At 41.4% G+C, this 21,614-nt stretch overlaps 1 protein-coding gene across 3 annotated transcripts in view; it reads left to right on the plus strand.

Annotated features, from left to right (window-relative positions):
* Positions 1 to 21,614, plus strand: part of SHROOM4 (shroom family member 4) — a 215,647-nt gene that overhangs the window by 184,671 nt on the left and 9,362 nt on the right. For all 3 annotated transcript variants that reach the window (XM_082717168.1, XM_082717167.1, XM_082717169.1), the window contains 3 exons: positions 14,738 to 15,532; positions 19,777 to 19,926; positions 20,796 to 20,976. In XM_082717168.1, the coding sequence (XP_082573294.1) occupies positions 14,738 to 15,532; positions 19,777 to 19,926; positions 20,796 to 20,976 (1,126 nt within the window). The remainder of the gene's footprint in view (positions 1 to 14,737; positions 15,533 to 19,776; positions 19,927 to 20,795; positions 20,977 to 21,614) is intronic.

Raw genomic sequence — 21,614 nt, forward strand, 5'->3', positions numbered from 1 at the left:
GTAATGCTGTAGAAAAATTTTGAGTAGTTATAATCTTTTTCTCATTTTGAATTATCTCATTAAAAACAATTATCTAGAGTTGGGATTACTAGTTGAAACAATATGAGCATTCTTTTTGTTCATGATAAATTTCACCAAACTGTTTTCCCAGGAGCCGTTTTACACTGACATTAACAATATATAAGGGTACTAGTTTCCCCAAAATCTTTCCATCTGTGGAAAATATTTCTAATGCAATAGGTATAAATGGCACCTAGGATAATTTTCATTGGCTTCCTTTGATTATTCTAGTTTGAAATGTCTTCATGTGTTTATTTAATATTTGCATTGCTTCTCACGTGAATTGTCTGTTCAAATGATTTGCTTACAAGTAAGTGACACCTTCTGAGGGAAAAGTACAGAGAACTGATGACTAGAATTTGGGACAGAAAGAAAATAATTCAAACATAATTCTGAGCTTCAGATGACCCAAAGGAAGTCATTGACAGAGCTGGGGCAGGTGAGAAAGGGGAGCTAGCTTGGTGCAGATGATAAATTTGAGTTGGGACATGCTGAATTTGAAGTTAGTGAGGAAGACAAGTAGATTCTTTGGAGGAGGTTTGTCGATCAGCCAGTCAGGGGGTAGGATGAGGAAGAAAACCTAGCAAAGGAAAATGAAGGGGCAAGTAGCCAATGTGACCAGTACACCATGACAGAGGATAAGAAGACTGCTATTGGCTTTGAAAATTTAGAATTGCAAGTGACCCTCAGGAAAACAAGTGTAGTAAAGTGGTGGGCCTGGAAAGTAGATAGCATGATGTTCCATAAGGGGGATTCCTAGAAAAAAAATATACAGAGCTTTACATATCATGAATTCACCTGTTTTAAAGTGTGGAATTCAATGAGTTTTGGTAAATTTACAGCACTGTACAAAGCATCACCATAATCCAATTTTAAGAGCTATCCATCTCCCTACAAAGATCCCTTTTGCCCGTTTGCAGTCACTCCCCATTCCCACCCACAACCTCAAGCAGCCCAACCATATTTTGGTTCCTGTGGATTTGCCTATTCGGTACATTTCCTACAAGTGGAATGAGACAATATGAAGGCTTCTGTGTCTAGCCTCTTTCATTTCTCATGCTTTAGTGATCCATTGTGTTATAACATGTATCAGTACTTCATGTCTTTTCTTTGCCAAATAATATTCTACTGTATGGATATATCACTTTCTATTTATCCATCCATCTATTGGCGGACATTTGGGTTGTTTTCACTTTTTAACTATTGTGAATAATGCTGTTTTGATCATTTGTGTACAGTTTCTGTGTGGACATGTTTTCAGTTCTCTCGGGTATATACTTAAGAGGTGGAATTTGGGGGACATATGGAAATTCTCTTAACTTTCTGAGGAACAGCCTGTTTCTCAAAGTGGCTGTACCATTTCACATTTCCACAAGCAACATAGGGAGGTTTCAGTTTCCTTTCATTAGTTTAATTTTATTTTTTAAGATTTGTTTATTTATTTGTGTGTGTGAGAGAGAGAGAGAGTTGGGAGAGGGAGAGAGCACAAGCAGGGGGAGCAAGCTGAGGGAGAGGGAGAAGTGGGCTCCCCACCAAGCGGGGAACCCAATGTGGGGCTTGGATTCAGGATCCCTGGGTCATGACCTGAGCCAAAGGCAGACACTTAACCAACTGAGCCACCCAGGCGTTCCTCCTTTCATTAATTTTAATACAATGATTATGTGCTAGTGTTACTGTGTCATTAGAAAAATATTTTAAAAGAAGAACTTTAAAAACATAATTGAACATTTAAAAATATCTTAAAAGAAGAAATTGGCTGGCAAGAGGGAGAGAAATGGAGTGGTAATTAGAGGGAGCAGTTATGTTTAAGTTGATGGTTCTCCAAATGTAGTCCTAGGACCTGCAACCTCAGTATCACCTCTGAACTTGTTGGGGATGCAAATCCCCAGGCCCCACTCAGACCTACTGAATCAGAAACCCAGGATAGGGCTCACAATCTGTGTTTTTAACAAGCCCTCCAAGTGATTCTGATGCAAGCTAATTTTGAGAACCACGGGTTTAAGTGCAGGTTTGGTCAGGATTCAGGAAACCAGTTTAAATTTAAAAACAGAAAAGAGGGGCGCCTGGGTGGCTCAGTGGGTTAGGCCTCTGCCTTTGGCTCAGGTCATGATCCCAGGGCACTGGGCTCGAGCCCCGCATCATGCTCTCTGCTCAGCAGAGAGCCTGCTTCCTCCTCTCTCTCTGACTGCCTCTCTGCCTACTTGTGATCTCTCTGTCCAATAAATAAATAAAAATCTTAAAAAAAAAAAACGAAACAGAAAAGAGAGGTCAATGGAAAGAAAAAGAGTATTGATGCTTAAGATGGATGACAGTTTTATGACCTCAGGGAAGATGAAAAGGTCAAGGGCAGAGATTACATTTAAGAGGAGAAATCTTTTTTTTCTTTTAAGGTTTTATTTATTTGATGGAGAGAGAGAGAGATCAGAAGTGAACAGAGAGGCAGGCAGGGGTGGGGGGAAGCAGGCCCCCCACTGAGTAGAGCGCCCGATGTGGGGCTCAATCCCAGGACCCTGAGATTGTGACCTGAGCTGAAGGCTGAGACTTAACCCTCTGAGCCACCCAGGTGTCCCTAAGAGGAGAAATCTTGACGAGTTTCTGCTCATCTTCCCCTCCAATCCTCCCCCACACTTTAAACATTTCTTATGTCATTTCTGTCACAGCGGGAATGATGGGTGTAGGTGGGAGAATCAAATGTACATTCTTGAGCCACTCTTTTTGCCTGGAAGCCTGCAATGAATTGTAATTCCAGGTAGTTACACCCTTGGTTGTCTCCTCCACTGTTATTTGGTTTGTGTGCAGAGAATGCAAAATGCATTATAATATTAGCAGGAGGGAAAAAAAGTGGTGAGTAGATCTGCCAGGAGGAAAATCTATATGCATAAGTGATGTATTTAAAAGCCAAAAGAAAGTATTTTCTAGATTATCTCTTTTGGTTTTCTGTACCTGTGATTGCTTCCTGTGATCCTTTCCATTTCTCTACTTGGCACAGAGCTTTAGAATGTGTAGAGCACTTTTATATACATGGCTACAGTTAATTCTCACAACAACCCTATGCAGTTCAGCTTTATTTTTCCCATTTCACTGATAAGGAAGATGAGACTCAGGAGAGGCAGTGCTGTACTATTATTAACAACAACAACAAAAGGTATAATACCTAACATTTATGAAGTGTTTATTATGTGTCAGGCACTGCTATAAGCATTTCAGATAAATTATTTATGACTTATCATGATCCCACAAAACAGTTACCATTTATTGACCCAATTTTACAGATGAGGGAACTTACAGATAGATGAAAGTCATTTGCCCAAGGTCCGAGAGGCACTGGATTCCAGAGCCCTTTGCTTCTGGGATTATAAAGCAAGTATGTGACAAAACTAGACTACTACCCAGGTTTTTTAGTTCTCTGCCTCGGGCTTTCTTGTTTCCTTTTATCAAACCACACCATGAGCAGAGTGTGGAATATCCAGTACACATTTCTTATTTGCTGATTGAGTGAAAGAAAATGGATAATTCAGAATTGAATTTCATTGTATTAGGAAGAGTACACTTTTCAGGAAGGCTTTGCACCCAAGAAGAATGCAGTCTTCTGAGGCATGGAAGGATTTTTCAAAAGTGTGACAAAGTGAATTTAAATACTTAGGTATTAATGTACTCCTGGGCTCACAAAACTTATATAAGGAAAATTATGAAACTGTAATGGGAGAAATAAAGGCCTGAATAAATGCATAGCTCTACTCTGCTTCAATTTGGAGAGACTAAATATAGCAATGATTACAGTACTCCCTAAGTTAATGTATAGACACAATGTACTACTTATTAGAGTCATGGTGGGATGCTTTATAGAACTTGTAAAAATTCTAGTGAAATCTATCTGGAAGAATAAGTGGGTAAGAATACCAAATAATACATTTGTTTAAAAAGACAATGGTGGTAGACTTACCCTATCAGATTGTCATAAGGTGACAATTATCAAAACCGTATGATAGGGGGTTGAAAAAAGGCAAACAGTGAATTTTTTTTAAAAAAAAGAGATTCTAGGAATAGAATTAAGCTATTCTAAGAATATAGAGTACACTGGAAACATCTCTGAACTGGGGAAAGCAATCATTCTTTCTTTAATAAATGTTGGAATCTTAGGTATCAATATAGAGAATAATTAACTTAGATCCATAGCACATTGAATACTCTGTAGTAAATTCCAGAAAGCAGACAGTGGAATAGCAGATTTGTTCCAACTACGAATAGAAGATAAATTTGTGTCTGTTAAATGGAAGATATCATCAGAGACAAGATAGATGGTTTTAAATATATAAAAGTTGGGAGGAAAACCTTTGTACAACAAAATATAATAAAAAGCTAAACAACAGAATGAGGCAAATGTCTGGGGTCAGCATCACTGATAACAGTTGACTGTCCAAAAGATATAAAGAATGGATATAGATATAGAAGGTCAGCTTTCAGATTTGGCTTCAAAAAAGGCAAGGAAACTGAGCAGGCAATTTACAGGTGAGAAACTCAAGGTGGTAAAATCACTGCATGGAAAAGTACAGTCGCACTAGCAATTAAAGAAACGTAAGCAGAAACAACTCCCACGTATCATGACCTGCTTTTTAAACTATCAACAATTAATGGAAATGATCAACAAATTATAAAACCCTATCTTGACAAGGTTGTGAGGAAACCGTTCCTGGGAACAACATAAAATTGGCTCAGTTTTCTTGGAGGACAACCTAGAAATATGTGACAAGAGTTATAAAACTGTTCATACCCTTTGACCCAGAAGACCCTGAAGGAAATAACCTACAAAAGGAAAAAAAACGATTTGTTTAAAGATGTTCTTAGTAGTGCTATTTATGATCATGGAAAAGATTTACCCATCAAATAGATAGATCATCATAATGGAAACAGAATACAGCTATTAACAATGACAGGTATTAAAATATTGGGTCTTGCACAGAAACAAGTATTTGTAATAATATTAACCCCAGAAAGGCTAAATCCTAAATCACATGTTGAATGTTGAATCTGATAGTAGCCATATACAAAGAAAACTCAGAAAGGCAGCTAGTAAGCTGTAAATAGCTGGAGTTGAATACACAAGGTGTTTTGGGGGCACATGTCAAGTTGCTGAAATTGATAATAAAAAAAAAGACAATCTAGGGAAGAGGATTGATTGGTTTGATTTAGGCCCGGGAAGTTAGAGATCAAGGGCTTTGGAAAAATCTACATACTGGTAAGACAGTGTTACTTACCAGGCATGCTAGAACTCTCAATCAACCAGCACATCTATGTATTTAAGTCTGTGAGAATTTTGACATTCCTAGGGGTGTACATCACTAGACCTTTTCAAATTTCCAAATCTTTCGCTACCACTGCAACATAGCACCTCCCCACCCCCACCAATAAACACTGTATTATCTAGCTCAGAATCATCACTTTCTTAAGACAGTTCCATCACTTCAATCACCAACACTAGCTTGTAGATAGTTGGCACTTCGGTGCCATTATTCATAAAGAAGCATATTTTCTCTCTGCCATGGTGACTGTGTACCTTGTCAGCAACTAGAGACCCGCCAAACCATGTTGAGAGATGGCAGGCAGTGCCAAGCATTTGACGAGGATTCCTCCTTTGCTGGGTGCCTTGTCCTATCAACCAGTATTGTGATGCTTTGGAAGTCAAATACATACCCCTTGCAAAAAGACCAGTTACTACACTTCTTGGATCTTTAGGGTTACTCTCAAAGGTTTAAAAGCTTAAATGTTAAATACATTCGGCCAGGAGAACTACTCTACAACGATAATTGAGCAACAAGAATGCCTTTTAAATCATCTGAGACAGAATCATGTTCTTTATAACTTTGGTATTAAGTCTTTCCATTGTATGCTAGGTCTTTGAAAGTCAGTACATTAATATCTGGTATACATAAGGACTCAAATAGACAACACGTCCTCTCTTTCCCTGACCCATCCATTGCTTAACCATGGTGGGGCACCAAATTTCCTTGAATAACATTAGGATTCCCAGAACTTTTTGGAACTCCAGTATTCCCATAATTTTATTTTGTAAATCTTCATCCCAGTTGTCACATGGATGGTATGTATATATTTAATTAAATGAATTTTGTTTTGAGAATTTTTTAATGGCTTTATACCTCTTAAGATACCCCGATGAGTTGGGAACCTGGTAGGTAACAACTGATTAGAGCAGTAGAGCCCAAAGCGTGATCCTGGGCGAGCAGTACCATTATCATCTGGGAAATTGTTAGAAATAAAAATTCTCCACTCTGTTCCAGACCTACTAAATCAGAAATTCTGATGACAGGACTCAGCAACCTGTGCTTTAATAAGCCCTCCATATAGTTCTGATGCATGCCCAGGTTTCATTACCTCTGGATAGCAACAAGTAGAGCCTTAATAACCTTGGCCAGCCCGATCCTCAGCTGAATTATTCTTGTGTCAGACCCTCCAGATCCCCCAACAGTGTATTATTTACTCCTAAAATGTCTTCTATTAAGTCTCTTGAGAAGGGTATTCAAACACTGAAGAGGCAGCATGTTGCATGGGCAAAAGTGTGGGCATTGGAGTCAGATGGAAATTCTGGTCACTATTCCCTTTGTGTTCTCCAGTTGTTTAACCTCCCTGAGCCTCATTTCTAATACAGCTGAGAGAATACCCACTCCAGAACATTCTCTCAAGAGTTAAATCAAAGCCCTGTCAACTGTCCAGCCCTATGCCTGATGGACTCTCAGTAAACATAGCACCGACTGTTACCATCCCTTACTGCCATGTCCATGATACTATGTAAAATCCAGGGGAGTAATGGGAAGAGCTTCTTGGAAATTCCAAGTTGGGGCCATTGGAGAGGGGAAGCAAGGCTTTACCCAGGACAGCCCCAATAAAGCAAGGATTTCTCTGATTTCTTCAAAGGACACTTGGCACCAGCCTGCTGGGGCAAGTCTTGCCACTTGCATTTTTCATTGCCAGACTAATTGTTCCTTACTTGAAGTTCTGTAGACCCAGAGGCAGGGAAGGGTGGCAACAACAATCCTTCTCGGCCCTTGTCCCCTCCCAGTGTAAGCCTCCTTGTGTCTCACTTCCTGGATCTTGCAAATATTTCCTTCAGCAATAACCTGGGAGTGGCTGTTTCTCTTGGAACAGTCTTATCTTTTGGCTGCTGAGAAAAGGGAAAGGGGAGAGGGGCTGGAAATGTGCACCCTTGCTGCTGAGATCCTGGAATACTAAGCTATTGTGGTGAGTTTAAAAGTAAAATTTCCAAAGAAGAAAACTTCAGAAGAGTGGAGGAAGAGGCAGGAGAAGATTTTTTTTCCCATTCTCTGCAAATATTAGTTTTCATTTTCAATCACTATCAGGCCAAAAATATATATATTTTAACAAAAGGGGAAAATCTATTCATCAGAAGAAAATGTAACCTGTGCCAAGAGGAAAAGAGAAGAACAGCCCAGGACTTGGCAGGCAATTCGCTTTTGTTTTTGAGATGTAGTCTTCTTACTGGTGTCAACAAAGCCCTTTCTTACACTTAGCTTTCATGCTTCCATGCAAAGAGCTAATGTTTCCATGGACACCTGGGGACGACTGCAGTGTGAATACCTTTTGCCTCACCCTAGGAGCCCTTGCTCTAGTGAGATTGCCCATTGGGGTCAGATAAGGCAAGTTCCAGCCTACATACAAGGACTTCTTACTAGCTGGGAAAATGATTTACCACCCCCGCCTTTCTAAAAGATGTTATTTATTTATTTGAGAGAGAGAGAGAGTGTGCAAGCGGTGGGGAGGAGCAGAGGGAGAGAGAAGCAGACTTCCCGCTCAGCAGGGAGCCCAAAGACATGGGGCTGGATTCCCAAGACTCCAGAATCATGACCTGAACTGAAGGCAGACACTTTACCGACTGAGCCACCCAGGCGCCCCTGAATTACCCCTTTTAAGTTTTAGGATTCTTACATGTCCACTGGCAATGATGGCACCAACTTTGATGGGTTGATGTGAAGACTAATAGAAATACACACATGAAAGTGCATAAAGCAGTGCCTAATACACACTAGGAAGTAAGAAACCATAGTTCATTTCCCTTAATGAAACTCCTTATCCTTGTCCCAAAGTAGAGTTGTAAATTTCTGTGCATATAGACAGCTTGAACCCTTGGAAAACAGGACTGTTAGGAAGCCAGTAACCTTCATTTGAGCCTGACACACTTCAGTGAAAGCCTTCCATTCCTCAGGTTGCTTCAGCTGTAGTGCCTCAAGGAAGGGACTATGTCAGTTTTGCTCCTCCTTTGATCTGGCCACCTTGCACAGTAGAATATTCAATTGCCGCGTAGAAGGACTTGTACACACACTGACCCAGCTGATCCCATTGAAGGTTCTCCTTTCTCTTTGCGGGATCATGCCCATTCCTTCTCCCCTGATACAAGTGATTCTGCAAGGCTCAGGCTGGCCCTACACAGGCCATGTAAGTGGGGAGGGGCAGTACTTTAAAATAGGGATTGATGGGGGGGGGGGGCTGAGTGGCTCAGTCAGCTAAGCATCTGCCTTAGGCTCAGGTCATGATCCTGGGGTCCTGGGATCGAACCCCACATCAAACTCCTTGCTCAGCAGGGAGCCAGCTCCTTCTCCCTCTGCCTGCCCTTCCCCCTGCTCATGCTCTTTCTCTCTGTCAAATAAATAAAATCTAAAAAATAAGAAGGTTTCTCTAAAAAAATCATAAAAACTAAAATAAAATTAAGAGTGTTGCAGAGAACAGCAATTTCCAGGTTGCCTTGTCAGAGCCCAATGCCCCCAGGTAAGGTTACAGTGCCATGAATTAGGACATCAAATATCTAGAAGGGCATGTTTGTTTCTTCCAACTGATTCTAGAGTTGTCCACCTATAGGTAAATCCTGTAAGGCTGGCATAAGTGGTTAGTACCTGAACAAGACAACTTAGAATATCAAATCCTTTTGATTTTTACACTGCTCTGAAACCTCAACTTGGTTTCTTTTTTTTTTTTTTTTTTTTTTTAATTTTCTGTCCCTTTTAAGGAGATGAGCAGAGTGAGTAAATGATCCCAGTGTTAAAATCCTTGGTTAGCTTGGGCCTCCTAGCTAGATACCCATGTGGCTGAGTTGAGATCTGAGATTTCCCGGTTTCTTGGGTGTTGAGCAGAGCTGAATATTAACTAGGGGACAGTATAGTCCAACTCCTTTGGTAAGAACAAGGAGCAAGGCCGAAGAATACAGCAGTGAAGGTTGTACACTGCACAACTGACACAACCATATGCAGTGGCTCTGAGTAAGGGACTCTGTTCTAACAATAAACATAGTTCTGTCATCTGTCATTATTAATCACCTTTCCATGTACCCAGCATTGCTGCTAGGTCCTTTTTATACAGGTAATCCTCACAACGGTGTTGTAAGATAAATATTTTCCTGAAACTGAGATAAATTAAATGCTGCCTGCAAGGTCATGCAGCTTTTGGGTTATGGAGCCCAATTTTACATTTTTACTCGAATGCAGACCCAAGTCTTTCTGACACTGGGTTCTTTCCACTCTACTCTCTTGCCTTGCCTTTCCTGTGCTCTGGTGAGGGAAGAGGAAAGGGTGGTAAATTTGAGTACTCTTGTCACCACAGTTGCAGGACATCAGCCCAGTGAGGGTCTTTGGAGACCTTGCTGTCACCACCTGCATTTCATAATGCAGCTAGACTGGAGATGAAGGCAGAGAAGGGAGAGAGCCAGGGAAAGAAGGTGGGAAACTGTGTGGTGATGGGTGGAAGACAGGCTGAATAGATGGGAACCAAACCTAACTGGAACAAAGAACTCTGTTCCCCAATCTCCAACCCAAACCATAGCCTTCCCATCATTTTCACCCTGGATGCTTGTTTCCATAGTATGGTCCCAGAACCACTTGTATTAGAATCCCTTGGGGGCAGTGGTTAAAAATTCAAATTCCCAGGCATCACCACAGAGGTACTAAATCCCAATTTCTGGGGGGAGGCTCACCGATTTGCATTTTCAACAACCACTCTGGGTAATTTCACTCAAGAGCCATTTTGATTAGAAACAACTGTCCCAGACCAGTGTTTTCCAACTTTTTTGGATCATGCACCCTCTTCAGAAAGAATTTGGAGCACGCACTTTCAGTATATGTTGGTAGTTTATTAATAAATCCCTTATATGTACTAATTTCCCAATATTTGTATATTTAAATGCAAAAAAATGGTGACATTTTTGCAATAGTGTTCTTAGATGAGACTGGTTTCTCATTTGTCTTTATGTATATTCTAGTTGTTGGGTTTTGGTATTGACATTATGCAGGATTCTTTTCTTTTCCCTCAATAGATTCCAGAGTCTAGGAAGTGTAAATAGCATTGAGGTTGTCTGTTCCTTGAAGGTTGGTAGAATTAACACAAGATCATGTGAGTGTGCTATCTTTATTTTGCCAAATTTATCAACATTATTTCCTATGATAACAGGTGCATTTAAATATTTCCATTCTTCTGCAATTGGTTTTGGTAACTTTTATTTTCCTAGAAAAACATCCTAAGCTTTCTAACTTGTTTTCATAGAGTAGAACAAAGTATTCTCTTACTCTTTTCATTTACTCTGCAACTGTGGTTATTTCTCCATTTCTAATTTTGTGCATTTGGGGTTTTTAATTAGATTAGCAAGTGGTTTGTCTTTTTTATTGTTTTATATTTTCTTTTGAAGTAGTAGCTTTTGGCTTTAATTATTAATTCTATCATTTGTTTTCCAGTGTATTAATTTCTGCCATTAGTTTTCTTTCTGCTTTGCTTACATCTATTTTTGTGGCTCTTTTCTTGACATCTTTTGTTCAGTGCTTAATTCATTGATCTTAATTTGTTCTTATGTATTAATGTAAGCATTGAAGGCTACAGATTTTCTTGTGACCACTGCTTTATTCATTCAAATTTTCTAGCTTCTGATATTTCATTGTTATTTTTTAGGTATTCTTCAATTTCAGATCAGATCCCTTCTTTGACTATATTGGGGGATATTTTCTTCCCTTTTATTTTCTATGTACTAGAAGCTTTTGTCTTTCATTTTTGTTACTAATTTCTTGTGTTGTTATGTTGTTATTAGGTACCATTATTTGTACTTCTTTCATTTTTGGCTTAATATGGAGTCAATTTAAGAACGAACGGTTCAATGGACCCTTGAGAATAGAGAAATTTAAGTGTTCCCATTATCTTAGTTTTGACTGTCATATCTGTCATCAGCTGAAACAGCCTCATAGTCCATTGCTCCCTTTTTCTACCTTTGCATTTCCTATGGCTTTGCTTTATGAATTTTGATGCTATGTTGACACATAAAGATTTAGGGTAGTTAGATCTTAATCATGTGTTCTAACCACTAACTTATAGTGCCCCTCTTTGTCTTATTATTTGATTTTTGCAGGTGTAGGTGGCTCAGTTGGTTAAGTGTTTGCCTTCAGCTCAGGTCATGATCTTGGGGCCCTGGGATCAAATCCCACATCCAGCTTCTTGCTCAGTGGGGATCCTCTCCCTCCACCCTACTTGTGCTCTCTCTCTCTCTCTCTCTCTCTCTCTCTCTGACAAATAAAATCTTTAAAATATAATTCTTCTCTGTTATGATATGAATGTCATGGTTGCTGGGTTTTTTTCATTTTTGGCATGAATCCATTTATTTTATGGAAGTACACTTGATACACAAAGTTACATTAGCTTCAGGTATACAACATAGTGATTTGAGAAGTCTATACATTATGCTGTGCTCACAAGTGTAACTGGAGCCCTGTATCTCCCACTCCCCTTTGCCCATTTCGCCCATCCTCTCTCCCCCAACGTGTACCTGTCTGGCTACCATCAGACTGTTTTCTGCACTTATGGGTCCATACCCGCTTTTTATTTGTTCATTTTGTTTTTTAGATTCCACATATTAGTGAGATTATATGGTATTTATCTTTCTCTATCTGACTTATTTCACTTAGCATTATACCCTCTAGGTCCATCTGTATTGTTGCAAATGGCAAGATCTCACCCTCTTTTATGGATGAGTAATATCCCTGTGTGTGTGTATGTGTGTGTGTGTGTGTGTACCATCTTTTATCCATTCATCTTCTTTATCCATTCATCTGTTGACAACACTTCAGTTGCTTCCATATCTTGGCTATTTTAAATAAAGCTGCAGTAAACATGGAGGTGCAGATATCTTTTCAAATTAGTGTCTTTGTTTTCTTTGGGTAAGTACCCAATGGAATTTATGGATCATATGATGTTTCTATTCATTAATTCATTTATTAAACAAAATTTATTAAATGCCTACTGTGTTGCCAGGCACTAGGTACTAAATAAATGAGACACATAAGATCCTTGCCTTCATGGGGCTTACATTTTAGTTAGAGAGTGGAGCATGAAATAAACAGGTAAAAGTAGGTATGTGATATAATGTTAAGTGGAGATGTGTGTTCTGAGAAAGAACACAAAAGAAAAAGGATAGAAAAAGGATAGAGCACAAAAGAAAGAAGGATAAGCCATCTCTATTGTAGATAAGGATGTCAGGAAAGTCCTCTGCCTGATAGCATTTGTCAACCTTTTACTCTCTACTCATCACCTTGTTTGTTTCCTGCTGGAGAAAATGCCAGGTAGAACACTTTGCACACAAGGAGGAACTTAAACTCTTAAAGAACTATAGGTGAGCAAAGACTCAAATAAGAAGGGATAGTGGATGGACGTGTGAAGGTGAATTTCTGATCCATGTGAGTGACGAGCTAGCCACAATGGGGACTGGAGATGAGTTCACTGAAGGAGATTTGGTTCTTCATTCTCTTTGAGCTTGGCTACCATTATGTGTATGATTATTTTTTAAAGAAATATTCTCAGTCTTCAGTATGACTATTGAATGGGTATTCTGTCTGATGAATTAACTGAACTTCTGGAATTTCCTGTCACTAGGCAGTACTTAGCATGATGCTGATTGCTCACAGGCTACAGCAGGAAACCAGAGCTTCTGTTTTAGAGGCTTAACTCTTTATACTCTGAGACTAAAGAGCTGTCCTTTGACTTTGGTCACTCTTTATTATACAGAAGCTTGACTTTTTATGCATATTTTATACTTATTTAAATCAGCCTGGACTTCTTTCTTTGGATATTTTTTCAGTTGCTTATAAGATGAGAATCTCATTTTGCCTCACAAGTGACAGTCTTTTTAATCTGTTTATACTTTTTTTCTTATAAACATAGAATATATATACATATATACACATATAACACATACATTAAAATACACACACACACACACACACACCCTTAAGTCTTGAATCTGGAATTTATTTTGGTACATAATAGAGGGTGCGTCTCCAAATATTGCTGTTCTGCAGTTATCTCAAAAAAAAAAAAAGATTTTTAAGACAGTATTTCTTTTAAAGATTTTATTTATTTATTTAAGATAGAGCAAGAGTGAGAGAGAGAGAGCACAAGCAGGGGGAACAGCAGGCAGAGGGAGAAGCAGGCTCTCCACTGAGCAGGGAGTTTGATGCAGGGCTCTATCCTCGGACTCTGAGATCATGACCTGACTCGAAGGTAGATCTCAACTGACTGCGCCACACAAGCACCCCTCCAAAAAAATTTTCTTAAAAAATAATCCTTTATCTCCTTCTTATAGAAGGTGAATTAAATATGATGTTTTTATAGATCGATGTGTTTCTGGGATTTTCATTCTGTTCTATTAATCAGTAACACACTGTTTTAACTATAATTGCTTTATAATATGCCTAATCCCTCACCCCCATTTCTTCTGTAGCAAAATACTTTTCAATATTATAACTTACTTTAAGTTTCAAATTAATTAAAAAAGGTTATAGTTAAAAATTCCTGTTGAGAATTCTGACTAGAATTGCATTAGAAGAGCTATTTTAAACCCAAAATTGTAGATATTTGTGAGTTGCCTATTTGATATTTTTTGGTACAAATATAAAAACATGGACAGAGAGCATTTCAAATTCACGGTATAGCGTGCATCTGGAGAAACAGCAGGTGAATAGAAGTGGGGAGTGAAAACAAAGGGTATTATGTATTTGTTTTTTAAAAAACTCATCAAGTATAGATGGCAGAGTATTAAAATGTGCTAATCCTGGGCAGTAGGTGGGAACATGAATATTTATTATAGCAATCTCTGTATGTTTCTAAATATTTAACATTTTTCATGATTAAAACCAAAGCAAACAAAAACAATATAACAGAATAACCAGACTTGTAAGCCCCAGTACACAGCACATTCAATTGGAGTGCTACAGCATGGGGTACTGTGTGTATCCAGTCTTTAGAGCTAGACTGTCCAGTTTCAAATCCTAGCTCTACCACTTACCAGCTGTATGACCCGGAGCAAGTTACTTAACCTGTCCGTGCCTCAGTTTTCCTGGCTATAAAATTGAGATGCTAATAATAGCTAGCTTCTGGGGTCATTTGTGAATATTAACTAGGACACAGAAAGCACTTAAAATAGTGCCTGGCGTTTAGTACATACTTGATTAAGTGTTAGCTATCAATACTGAGTGCTAGTATTACTACTCTTATGATTGCATTTACTATGTATATTTGCATTGTTCTATGGCCATCTTGAAGTTTGCAGAAATGATGTTATCCAAAACATGGGGCCATCTGAATCTTGCTTGTTTTACACACTCTCCATCTTACTGTTTTGCAGGGAAATGGCTCATTCCAAGGCTAGCTTGTCTTGGGCAACACCGTTCCATCCTTGCCTTGAGAACCCAGCACTGGACTTGTCAAGCTACCGAGCGATCTCTTCCCTTGACCTTCTCGGAGACTTCAAGCACTCCTCGAAAGAAACAGAGGAAACTTCCGCTTATGAGGAGGGGAGCTCCATGGCCTCCATGCCCCGCCCGCTGCGGAGTCGTGCCTTCTCAGAGAGTCACATCAGCTTGGAGCCACAGAGCTCTGGGGCCTGGGGGCAGCATAAGAGAGAGCTCTTTACCAAAGTTGATGAGACCCAGCGGGATCCTCTGGGAGCCCGAAAGAAGGCCTTTCCTCCTCCTCGCCCTCCTCCTCCCAACTGGGAGAAGTACAGGCTATTCCGGGCAACCCAGCAGCAGCAGCAACAGAAGCAGCAACAAGAGGAGGAGGAAGAGGAGGAAGAAGAGGGAGAAGAGGAGGAAGAGGAAGAAGGGGGAGAGGAGGAAGGGGAGGAGGAGGAGCTGCCCCCCCAGTATTTCAGTTCAGAAACCACTGGTAGCACTGCCCTCCATCCTGAAGAGGTCCTGGAGCAGCCACAACCCTTGGGCTTTGGCCACTCAGAGGTTTCAAAGCAGAGCTCACAGAACCACCCAACGGAACAAGAGCCCTCTGGTCTCCACCCCAGCGATTTCCTGCCTCCGGTGAGGGGCCACTTGGGATCTCAACCTGAGAAGACTCAGCCCCCTTGCTGTTACAGTACAGGTGGGCTTTGGAGAACATCAGAGAAGGAAATTGCCAACTCCCCCAAGTAAGTGCTTATGAAAGACAGGTCCCCAACATGGCTGCAGAGTGAGTTTGAACTTCACCTCCACCATTTGCCACCTGTGTGACATTGGCTTAACTGAGTAATTAAACTGTTCCCAGCCTCACATTTTTCTCACCAGGTAAACAGGCATGATGATACCCATTCCACATGGTTGTCATTAAGATGAAGACAAGCTCTATAAAGTAGAGAGCCCTGTGTGTAGCTCATAGTAGTTGATTGGTAAATGGTAGTTGTTGAGGTTCTTAAATATCACTGTCCAAATACTATCTTATTTCTCAGTTTGCCTTTAAGATATGCATCAGTGTCAGACCCCTGAGCCAGAACACATTAAAGCCGTTGTTGCCTCCTGGCATTTCCCCCAAAGCCTGGCTCAGGCTCTTTCCTGCCTTTTCTTTTGCTTACTCTCTAGAAGGAGAGGCCTGCTCACAGCCTGACCAGCCTCTGCTCCAGGACCTGTCTGGGCTTTGACACTCCTCCCCCAGTTGTTCCTGGGGCTGGGCGCTTGATGCCCTGCCCATTCCTTACAACAGTTAGGGTCACTCTTAGCTGCCTCTTCCACTTTCTCCAACACCCCCAGCCCTGTTACCCTGCCTCTTTGCATTAGCTTCGGTGGGCCATAGGCAGCAGTTGATGGGGTGGACAGGGAGGCCAAAGCAGGAGGGTAGTCTGGCCACGGGGCTGCTGGTGTCTGTTTGCCTCCCTGTGCCTGTGCTCATCAGCATGGCATCCAGTGCCTGGTGGTTGTCGTCTTAGCTCCAAAGCAGCAGAGCTCTGGCTTCAGCTCTGCCGGACATCCTGCAGAGAGCTCAGCCCACACTCTGCTGGGGGAACGGCTGGGGGGCAAGTGTCTATACTTTAAGTGTTTTCTTTAAATCCCCTTAGAGATGGAACAGGCCTGAGACACTGTTGCTATTAGAAGTACCTTGTTTTCCTGGCTCTTACCCACCCACAGCTCCTTTACCCAGCAATCTGGACCTAGTTGAGTTTTCCAGCACCAGGTCAACAAGCACAGCACAACAGGGCCCAACTAGCTCCTGACACCATGAGAATCTCTCATTTGAGTCCTCATGGCTGCTTCTCGAGCTGTCCATCTAGCTGGAGAGTGTTCTTACTGTGATGAGAACATGCTTTGTGGAAAGTGACCGTGGTTGCTTCCTGTCCCGGCAGGGAGAAGGGAAGGTGACCTAGCAGAGAGTAGGCACTTAACATTTAAGAAGACAGAACAGATAAACAAATAGCTGAACGGGTATTAAGCATTTGCTGTGGGCCACACACAGCTAGTCGTTTTATCCCGCTGATTTCCTTTAACCCCCAATAGCCTTGTGGGCGGTTTGACAGATGATTCCCATTTGACAGATGAAGAAATTACAGCTGAGGAAAATAAGGGACTAACGGACTCTGATCCCAAAGCTAGACCTGCGTGCTCTAAAACCTATGCTTCAATTGCCATCCTAGGCAGCCTCTCTCTGGCTCTCTTGCAACGAGCCAGGCCTTAGGAGGCCTTTGGGTCCCTGTAGGGCAGAGGGTCCCAGCGGTCATAGTTACAGGCCCCAGACTTGCCCCTTTCAGCCTCCTACTCCTTCCTCCTTTTATTTACCTCCATTCACCTTGGTGCCTTGGCCAGAGAGAAGGAAACTGCTATTACTAGAGATCTTGTAATCCGTTCCAGAGATTTATTTTGTTTAATGACTATAGGATGCAAGGGGAAACATCTGTTTGCACACAGCCCTAGCTAGCTGTGGTTGCAGAGAACCAGTTATAGATGCCTCTTTGAATGGTGTGGATTTAAGGAACAGCATTATTCCCAACAAAGCTAATATTTTTTTAAATTTTTTATTTTTTACTTTTCAGTGTACTAGAATTCATTGTTTATGCACCACACCCAGTGATCCATGCAATCCGTGCCCTCCATAATACCCACCACCAGGCTGGCTCAACCTCCCACCCCCTGCCCCTTCAAACCCCTCAGATTGTTTTTCAGAGTCCATAGTCTCTCATGGTTCATCTCCCCCTCCAATTTCCCTCAACTCCCTTCTCCTCTCCATCTCCCCATGTCCTCCGTGTTATTTCTTGTGCTCCATAAATAAGCAAAACCACATGATACTTGACTCTCTCTGCTTGACTTATTTCACTCAGCATAATCTCTTCCAGTCCCGTCCATGTTGATACAAAAGTTGGGTATTCAGCCTTTCTGATGGAGGCATAATACTCCATAGTGTATATGGACCACATCTTCCTTATCCATTCATCCATTGAAGGGCATCTTGGTTCTTTCCACACTTTGGCGACTGTGGCCATTGCTGCTATGAACATTGGGGTACAGATGGCCCTTCTTGTCACTACATCTCTATCTTTGGGGCAAATACCCAGTAGTGCAATGGCAGGGTCATAGGGAAGGTCTATTTTTAATTTTTTAAGGAATCTCCACACTGTTTTCCAAAGTGGCTGCACCAACTTGCATTCCCACCAACAGTGTAAGAGGGTTCCCCTTTCTCCACCTCCTCTCCAACACATGTTGTTTCCTGTCTTGTTATATTTTTTTGCCTACTTCCTATGTGCCAAGCATTGTTCTAAGCACTTTTGTGTGTTGATGGATTTAATCTTCACAACCAGCCTATGAAATAGATACCATTAGTGTCCTACATCTTGTAGGTGAGAAAAGTGTGGCACAGGGGAACTAAAGATCACAGGGTGTCGGAACCCAGGTCATGTGGTTCACTGTGCCCATTACATCCTCCCAGGATCTCTGTACCCCTCCAGATCACATTCCAGACCCTGGGAGAGCATAGGGTTCTAACCGGAAGGAAGTTGCTTTAAGATTTTTTAAGGAATAAGTCTTAGGGATAGGTAAATGTATTGTATTTTGAATCTAAAATGCAAAAAAAAAAAAAGACATGCTAATTTTGGCCAAGTCAAACCAGAGCATCTCCATAACCCACATACTATTCAGTTACAAAATGCTGGGATACATATGAAAGCAGGTTAGTGGAATTTTCAAGTGTTAAGTCTCCTAACTCTGGTTTGAGTACAGGTATAGTTTAGTTTCTGAGCTCTATGCATTTCCTCTCAGTGCTCTGCAGAAGGAATCTGATTTTTGCTTCAGTGTTCCTTATAAAATGCAGATTATGTTTCTTAGATTTCCTGTAACTTCTGCCTTGTCTGTGGAGATTATGAGGACAGAGGCACTAAGACATAATGCCTAATATGATACACTGTGACATTGTATAGGGCTGTGTCTGCTGCGATCTGAGTCTATAATTAGTATATCCCTTAAAAAATATTTCCAGTTTTATTGAAATATAAGTGACATGCAGCCACATCCCTTTTTCCCCCTTAATTCTGTACTTTCTCTCAGCATTTTCTGACTCTGAACTCTCTCACACATGTCCTATATATTTTTTCTTATAGGTAAGAATTCCCTAAGTTCATATATTCATATTCCTTCCAGAATGTTCTCTCTTGTCTGCTAACGAAGATCTAGTCCAGCCAGAAAATTCCTTACATGCAAGGTTTTATATGATGTCAAGTTGTCACTTTGGCAGGATAGCATAGTGACATAGTGGAGTTAGGTTGCCTCGGTCTAAATCTTGGGTCTGTCATTTACTATTTGGTGACCTTGAGGAAGTCACTTTTCCTCTTCCACTTTCTCAATGCCTCATATTCCTTATCTGTAAAATGGTTGTTGTGAGCATTACATTTTTAATCTCTATGTATACACACAGACACACACAAACACCCCTACCCCTCACATACAGAAAAACACATCATAGGACAGCTTCTAAGACATAGTAAGCCACGTCTGAATATTAGCTAGTGTTGTTCGTTTATTAGTGTTATTATCTTAAAAACCCACAGGTAAAATGAATACCTTGGATGAGGAATATTGGCATGCCCAAGTTTCTTTTGCGTGGTGAATTAGGAGGCAGCATAGCATGAATCAGTAAATAGCTATGGAGCCTTTTAACCATTATTTTTGACCTTTATCTAAGAGCTGCAAGTAGCTGCAAAAATGACTAATGAGTTTCTCCTATTTTTCCTTTCAAATAGCTAGAGGTTAGCAAAGGGTCAGTGACACAGACAGGTGGAGGGTTGGGGTGGCTGGTAGGCTCCAAGAATATAGTGGGGGTGGGCCTCCCTGTTGCATAAGCCATGGGTAGAATTATTTGCCCTTCTGTCACTGAAACCTGATATTAAAGCATTTCTCTTTATTTCCTTCCTCACACCAGACCAGAAGCCTCGATGGCAGAAGAGTCCAAACCCAAGCCAGCGTGGAGCCAGAGCTACTTCTTCCCTGAGGAGCAGTTCTCTTTCGTGGGCTGGGGCTCTGAGAAGCAGCACCTCAGCCCCACGGGCTTCAGTGAACCCAAGACAACAGGGTCTGCTGCTACACTTGTCAAGCCCCTGGGGGCCACGGGTTACAATTTCTCCCCATTTCATTCTGCAACCATGGAGGAGGCTGGGGCCTTTGGGGATATGCCTGAAGTGGAGAGATGCTATCCCTTCCCAGGCTGAAGGCCTGCCTCACAGGCAGTCTCAGAAGAGCTCATGAGACATGTGGTAGGCTGTAACCAGTCCCTGGCAGGGGTGCTAACCCCAGCCTCCAGCATGGTGACCACTGCTGAAGTCACAGGTGTCCTCTTTGCTGTGGGTGATCTGCAGCAGAGGGGCCATGTCAATCAGGAGTGGCACCACCGGGAAAGAATAAATTATGAGAGTGTCCAGGAAAGCTGTGGGGTGCCTCTGTAAGCAAGTAGACTAGATAGAGCTGGAGAGAGCAGCAATGCAGGCTGGGCAGGAGGGAAGCCAACAGTCTTGGAGGATGAATAGCTAAGGTCTCAGATATATCCCTGCTACCTCCTCCTTCCCTGAGGGTTTATATGCCAGGGCCATGAACTGAAGGGAATCATGGAAAATCAGAAGCTCAGAACTTTGTAGCCTTCTAGTCTTTCTGGATCTTAGTGGGGTGCTGACCAAACCAAATCCTCCCTAAAGAATTTCCCCACCTGTTGAAGTCAGGGGCATAAAAATAGCCTTCTAAGTTCTCAAAGTTGGCCTTGCCTTGGCTTTTGGGTAATCTTCATGTGGTCAGTTGACATTTCAGCAGTGATTCCTGGTCCATCATTTCCTTATTCCATAGCTCCTTGGTGAAGCAGGGTCCTGTTTTCACAAATGGGGAAATTAAGAAGCAGAAAGTTTAGGAGCCTCTCAACAGAGGTGTTCAAATGGTCATTCTTTGTTTCCACAGACAAGAATTTCAGCACTTCTCACCTCCTCTGGGGGCCCCAGGGATGCCTACCTCTTACTCAGCCTATTACAATATTTCTGTGGCCAAGGCAGAACTGTTGAACAAGTTGAAAGACCAACCCGAAATGGCAGAGATTGGCCTGGAAGAGGAAGAAGTTGACCATGAACTGGCTCAAAAAAAGGTGAAGTTTTCTAATATGTCTTAGGTTTGTAGCATTTAGTTTGTGTGATTGGAGGTTGACCTGCCCTCTACACTCTCCAGAACAACTTGGTACATCCCTGTACCAAGTTGTCCCCGTTCAGTATGGACATCAAATTAGTCTCTTTGGGTTCCTCACAAATGCAACTTCGGTCTCTTTTTGATCCAGCCAATAAGAGTAATGATAGTAATAGAAATCATCATCATCATCATCATCATCATCATCCCTGTGTCTCTCGAATCCCTAAAACAACGAGACAGTGATCCCCTTTTTTCCAGTTAAGAAGATTAGGTTGCCCAGGGTTATAGACCTACTGGTAGATCCAGGACTTGAAGTCAAGACTGTTACACTTTCTACTTGACCACGCAGTCCCTCTGAAATTAGCCAGCCCTGTAAGTAACTTGCTGCCCATGGTACATCAGGTTTTGCCAGCAAGCTCAAACCAATAGCAGGTATTGATTGTATTCTCTGTATCACTTTCTGGGTGAGGGAATAGACTGACTAAGCCAAAAAAAAAAAAAAAAGGAGAAAATGGAGGCTGGTAAACGTTAGTATTTATTTGCAAGAATAATCCATAATCTCTCAAAAATAGTAGAACAAGTGATAGAAATGATGTTTTT

The sequence above is a fragment of the Mustela nivalis genome (assembly GCF_964662115.1).
Source record: "Mustela nivalis genome assembly, chromosome: X".
In the NCBI taxonomy this organism is placed as follows: Eukaryota; Metazoa; Chordata; class Mammalia; order Carnivora; family Mustelidae; genus Mustela; species Mustela nivalis.